This window comes from Oncorhynchus nerka, linkage group LG15 (genome assembly GCF_034236695.1).
Source record: "Oncorhynchus nerka isolate Pitt River linkage group LG15, Oner_Uvic_2.0, whole genome shotgun sequence".
NCBI classification, from domain to species: Eukaryota; Metazoa; Chordata; class Actinopteri; order Salmoniformes; family Salmonidae; genus Oncorhynchus; species Oncorhynchus nerka.
Window position 1 is genome coordinate 9,238,321 of NC_088410.1, and position 5,917 is coordinate 9,244,237.

At 44.8% G+C, this 5,917-nt stretch overlaps 1 protein-coding gene across 3 annotated transcripts; it reads right to left on the minus strand.

Annotated features, from left to right (window-relative positions):
• Positions 1 to 2,010: 2,010 nt before the first annotated feature.
• On the minus strand, positions 2,011 to 5,091 carry LOC135559989 (putative nuclease HARBI1). Of its 3 annotated transcripts, none has more exons than XM_065000931.1 (8): positions 4,976 to 5,091; positions 4,712 to 4,888; positions 4,560 to 4,621; positions 4,262 to 4,477; positions 4,020 to 4,193; positions 3,250 to 3,940; positions 2,857 to 2,968; positions 2,011 to 2,762 (listed from the first exon to the last, which is right to left on the minus strand). In XM_065000931.1, exons 6-8 carry the CDS (start codon positions 3,316 to 3,318, stop codon positions 2,392 to 2,394), a joined length of 552 nt encoding a protein of 183 aa, XP_064857003.1. In that variant the 5' UTR covers positions 3,319 to 3,940; positions 4,020 to 4,193; positions 4,262 to 4,477; positions 4,560 to 4,621; positions 4,712 to 4,888; positions 4,976 to 5,091; the 3' UTR covers positions 2,011 to 2,391. The 3 variants fall into 3 exon arrangements, with proteins under 3 accessions (XP_064857003.1, XP_064857004.1, XP_064857005.1); XM_065000932.1 differs by having other exon boundaries at positions 3,250 to 3,805; positions 3,905 to 3,940; positions 4,020 to 4,477; XM_065000933.1 differs by having other exon boundaries at positions 4,020 to 4,477.
• Between the last annotated feature and the right edge of the window lie 826 nt (positions 5,092 to 5,917).

Genomic DNA, 5,917 nt, shown 5'->3' on the forward strand with positions numbered 1-5,917 from the left:
GTGAATGGCACAATGTTTTTTTAAGTTTTCACGTTGAGCAAAGCCCTTTCCACATGTAGTGCAAACATGAGGCTTCACCCGATGTGTTGAATGAATCTCTTGGTGTCTTTTCATTGTTTTATTAGCAGCAAACATTTTGCCACAATCGGAGCACTGGTGACGTTTCTCCCCAGTGTGAAGTCTCACATGTTGGGTTAACTTTCCCGAGTAACCAAAGCTTTCCCCGCAATGAGGGCAAATGTACAGTTTGTTCTCAGTGTGGCCTCTCTTATGTCTCTTTAGGTGATCAGCCCGACGGAATCGCTTTCCACAATCAGAGCACACATGAGGGTTGGAGTGACTCGTCTGGTGTTTTTCCAGACGTTTTAGTGTAACAAAACTCTTCTCACACTGGTCACAGGGGTGAGATCCATCTCTTGAGGGGCTTTTCTCGTGCTTTTTAGACCGACTGGTACATTTCTTGCCACAAGAGCGACAGAGGGCATCATCGGATGGCCCCGGCGAAGAGAGGGGGAGGGCCTCATCGGATGGCCCCGGCGAAGAGAGGGGGAGGGCCTCATCGGATGGCCCCGGCGAAGAGAGGGGGAGGGCCTCATCGGATGGCCCCGGCGAAGAGAGGGGGAGGGCCTCATCGGATGGCCCCGGCGAAGACAGGGGGAGGGCCTCATCGGATGACCCCGGCAAAGACAGGGGGAGGGCCTCATCGGATGGCCCCGGCAAAGACAGGGGGAGGGCCTCATCGGATGGCCCCGGCAAAGACAGGGAGGCTCCTGTTTTCGTCGGTGTGTGACGTTTCAATTCAGGAAAGTGGTCCATGGTAGTGTTCATAGTCACAGCAGAGGATCCCAGTCTGGTACAACTACCTGGATGGTACAACTACCTGGACGAATTTTTTTTTACACGTTTAGTGTACGCATCAAGAAGAGGTTTGGGCAAAAAATGTCTGGTGGGAAGTCCAGACCTGTGGTTTTCTCTCTTCAGATACTCTGGCATGTCTGGTGAGAGGTCCGTGCCTGTGTGAATCGGGAGAATATAGAGTCATACAAAGAAACAAAACAAGACCGAGCTACTGGCTTGCAAGCTGAAATCCAGTTAGCCAACCTAGCTAGGCTACTATCAACATAGCGAACTACTAGCTATTTACAAATCATCGGTGAACCCCACACCTTTCTGCCTTGTTCATTTACTCACCCGTTTAAGAATTACCCTCCGGCGATGTAACGTTAGCTAACTAACTTATAAAAACAACTTTTGTTGTTGCAAAGCTCTGGGGCCTGTTGCACAAAACTAGGATAAGGGATTAAGCCAGGATATCTTGGTGATCCTGGCTCAATTGATCCGTAATCCGGTTGCACTAAAGATGGATAGGGGGCAGGAGGATATGTTATGGTATAAATTACCATGGAGATTTATTCTGTGGAGCTAGCCTGCTCCAGACCAGGCTAAATTCCAGGATCTATTTAATCTCATCCCTAATGTCAGTCAGCAGTCACCACAAATGGAAACCAATAGTTATTTCACTGCTCACTATACATTGTTATCACATATAACTAGACCCACTGTTATTATTTAAACGTTTGATCATTAATTTCAATGATTTTGGATAAAAAATGATTTTTAGATGATGTTGCTATCATTAGATAATTTACAGTTTCCCATAGACTATAAGGCTATATATAAAATGATAGAATATTAGGGCCACAGAGGGGAAAAAAACACAAGTCATAATATTGTAACCAGTTGTTTTAAAGGACAGTTGTTAAAATGACAGATGTGGGGCATTTCGTGAAATTGTACTTCAGTATGGTTTCATAAACAAAGACATGCTGATGTGCCAGAATATTAAGTATCACATTGTCATAAGTATCAAAACTGTAAAAACAATATGTAGCTTTTCTGCAGAAAGAACCAGCCTCATAAATGTATGACTTTATCCTTTTTCTTCAGTGTGGCCCTAGTACTCTGTCATATAAACAAATACACATTCCATATGAATATAAAAACAATGTGTAACATTATGTTCCTTTATTGAATAAGGACAAAACAAAGCAGGTAAACCATCAGCTCCTTTCGAAACTGAAGTCACAGTGACTCTACAAGATGGAAAGCACAGAATCCAAGCATATTATACAAAATGATACATACACATTCAAAGGTCTGTATATAACACACCCTGCATGTCTGCACACTAAAATAAATGCAGGACAAATCCATACACATCAACTGAACAGACAAATGAATGGCTGCAGTAGCCTCCCTGCAGCCTTGTATTACACACAGTATACCGCACAAACATCATAAGAGGCCAAATTCGTCAAAAAACGAACCCAAAAAAAACCAAATTCCTCTGCCACCGCAGGACATATTTAACCAAAATTGAAAGCACACATACTAGCTAAAATAATTCAACACATATTGGTCCCTCAGCAGCCGACCACTGTCGTCATCAGGGAAGATTGCCGGATTGTCCCAGTCCATGGCTGGTGGCACTCTGGGGGCCCTCTCCAGCCTCAGGCAGGCCACATTGTGGAGGACAGCACAAGCCACAGTAATATCACATGCCCTAACAGGGCTGACCCTTAATTTGTGAAGGCAGTGAAAGCGTGCCTTCAGGAGGCCAAAGGTCATTTCAACTCTGGCCCTGGTCCTGGCATGGGCATGGTTGTAGGCCTGCTGTGCTTCCTGGGGGTCTGTGAAAGGTGTCAGGAGAAAAGGCTGGCAGCCATACCCCCTGTCTCCCAGCAACACACCAGAGAATTCACCTGTCAACACAAAATCTCATCATTACTACCTCATAAACACAGTGATATTCTTGACACAGCCATGATGGTTATAAATAGGGGTTGTGTGGCTTACCTTGTGATAGGCACTGATAGATTTCAGAGGCCCGAAAGATTCTGGAGTCATGGACTGAGCCAGGCCATTTTGCCACAACATTGCTGATCACACAGTCAGCATTGCAGACCATCTGAAATCATAAGATGAGGAATATTACACCAATCAATGCACATCACTGGCAATGCAGAGTGTTCGTCAATGGACAATATCAAAAAGTTATGTTCACCTGAACATTAATGCTGTGAAAGGATTTCCTATTCACAAAATCGGCTTCATGGGCACCTGAGGGGGCTTTTATCCTTATGTGTGTGCAGTCCACTGCACCAATGACATTGGGGAAACCTGTCACACAAAGTAATGAGTATCCTACTATGTGTTAACAGTTGTCCTGTAATTTGTAGATCCTCTTACCTGCAATCCTATAGAACTCCTCTTTGATGTCACAGAGTCTTCTGTGGCCAGGGAAGGAGATGAAGACATCTGCTAATGCTTTGATAGCCAGACACACACTCCTTATTGTGCGGCAAATTGTGGCCTTGTTCAGCTGTTCTGCATCCCCCACTGAGTACAGGAAGGCTCCACTAGCAAAAAAGCGCAAGGCCACACAAACCATTTGCTCCACACTCAGTGCATGGCTCCGTGCAGTGCGGTGCTTAATCCTGGGACCCAGTAGTCTGCATAGATACCTGATGCCATCTGCAGAAAACCTGTATCTTTCATATAGATGGTCATCAGGGAAGGCCAGTGGGTCCAACCGGTCCCTGAAGACCCTTTCTCGCCTGAAGGCTCTCCTCAGCACAAGTGCTTCTTCATCCACCACATCTCGCACGAATGGGCATGCCATTGTCAGAGCAGAAAGGAAGACACAATTTTGGGCCTTCATATAGGCTAGTGGCCACACCTGGTGCTGGGGGGGGTGGGCAAAAGAGGGCGATGCCTTATAACGATGACTTGGTTGTACTGATTGCTGGGAAAATAAAAAAAAACCTTAGAAAGATGCCACCGTCCTGTGTGCTCACAATAAGAGCTCATATGTCATGGCTCACTTGACTTTACGAGAATATACCTAATTTTTATTTTGAGCTGTGTCATCTTCTTGGAGCTGGGGGAGGAAAGAAAAATAATGATTAATACATTTGTGTTACAGTTAGCATACAGTGTACATTGAAGGCATATCTCACCTCCCTCTCAAGTTTTTTTATTTCAAGGTCCAGTTTCCTAATTGTCCTCTTTTTTATTTCGGACTCCAGTGCAAGATTTTCCATCTTTTTCTTCTTGTACTGAATGTCTATGTCTGCCAGTTCTATTTGGCGCCGGAGGTGGTTGCCATACAACTTTCTGATAGCTTGTGAGCTCTGTGAACACAATACAATTAGCGCAGCTGGAATTTGGCAGGATGTGGTGTCCTTTTATTAATACGCACTATGTTGCCAGGCTGGTTTTCCCACTGTATAGCATCTGGGTTCTGTAAAATAAATTAGATTTTTTGATTTTGATGAGGACTCCTCACCATTGTAGAGTAAATAGTACTTTCACAGTCTTAACATGATACCTCATGCCTTCTGGAATCCAGAGAGATGGTCTCCTCCTCATCATCGTCTCCATCATGTGCTGTTGCTGCTGCACTGGGGCCTTCACCCTATCACATTTAATCGGATTCATATTGAAGCTAGTAGACAAGACATGCCAGGCCTACAGTATGCCTTTGATGGAGTACTCACTGGATCAGCATCGTCTGGTGCTTGTGCTGGTGGCTCTAACAGGAACACAGTGCTGCGAGGCACTGCAAGGCAATAGGTAAACCAAAGTCAGACAGTCCAAATTGATTCAATATGAATGTGGTTGTATCCCATGTAGAGATGGAAGGACATACCTTGAATGAAGCGGGTGGCATCTTGGGAGGAACCTATGCTCGTCTCTTTCCCCCCAGGGATCCCCTCTAAGACGGGCCTGCCTTTATTTAGCTCCAAGGCCATGTCCTCTGCTGGGGTAAGGTCAGCCTTTGGTGACCCACCACCCGTGCCTTGTCTGTGGGTATTCTTTTTCACTGCTAAAACAGTACAGACAATGTGTGAGCAGGCACCTTCTGGGTACAATATATGCTTGTGCTTTGTTAAATATTAGTCAGGGACCATACCATTCTGCAGAATGTTCTTGTATTTGATTTTGACCTGCTGCCATGTCCGTTTTGGCCCGTTCATGTTTAATCTACACACACACACACACACACACACACATTTAATGGAGTCACACTGCAAAAATTACTTGGTATTTTTGTCTTGTTTTCAGTAAAAATATCAAAAAATTTATCATAGCTTTATACAGTGTGATGGAGTTACTTTACACAATTTCACTCATATCTGCAGTGCATTTCAATTAAAAATTTAACTGTTTCATAATTACAGTACAACTGCATTTTTGGAGATGTGAATTAAATATTTGAATTGTAATTGTGATGTTTCAGCGGAGCGGTGAGTGTGTAATTGTGCACTACTTACGCATTCAGGCGGTCTGCAATACTTTGCCACGCTTTTTCTCTTTGCTTTATCACTGTGGCGGTGTTGCCTTTCTTCTTAATTATATCTTTTACCTCCTCGTATGCCTCCATGAGGATTTGTGCTTCCGACGGGGAAAAGTACGCGGCTCTAGTTGCCATGGTAAATCAATTAATCTGTGATCTGTGGCGGGGTCTATTTGAGTGAGCCGTGAGCGCGCACCTATCCAGGATTGGTTTCACCTGGCTTAATGAATCCGTGTCTGCTCATCCTGGCTTGGTCTTTGTGCAACCAATTAAGCCTGGACGCACATGTTTTGGCTTCATTGAGCTCAGCTGAGTCATTTATCCCGGATGTCTTAATTCTACTTTTGTGCAACAGGCCCCTGGTGTGGCTGTTGAGGTTTGTTTTGAGTAAATCTGCAGGCTAGTTTCGGTGAGGAAGGGCGCCGTTGCTTTGGATTGGCCCAGCATACCGACGGAACGGGCATCTGATTGGATTCCATGTCGCAAAGCCCGCCCACCGAGTTACTGAATACTTCTAAAGGGACATTTTAAAAACGAGTCGATGAGTCGAAATCAGGG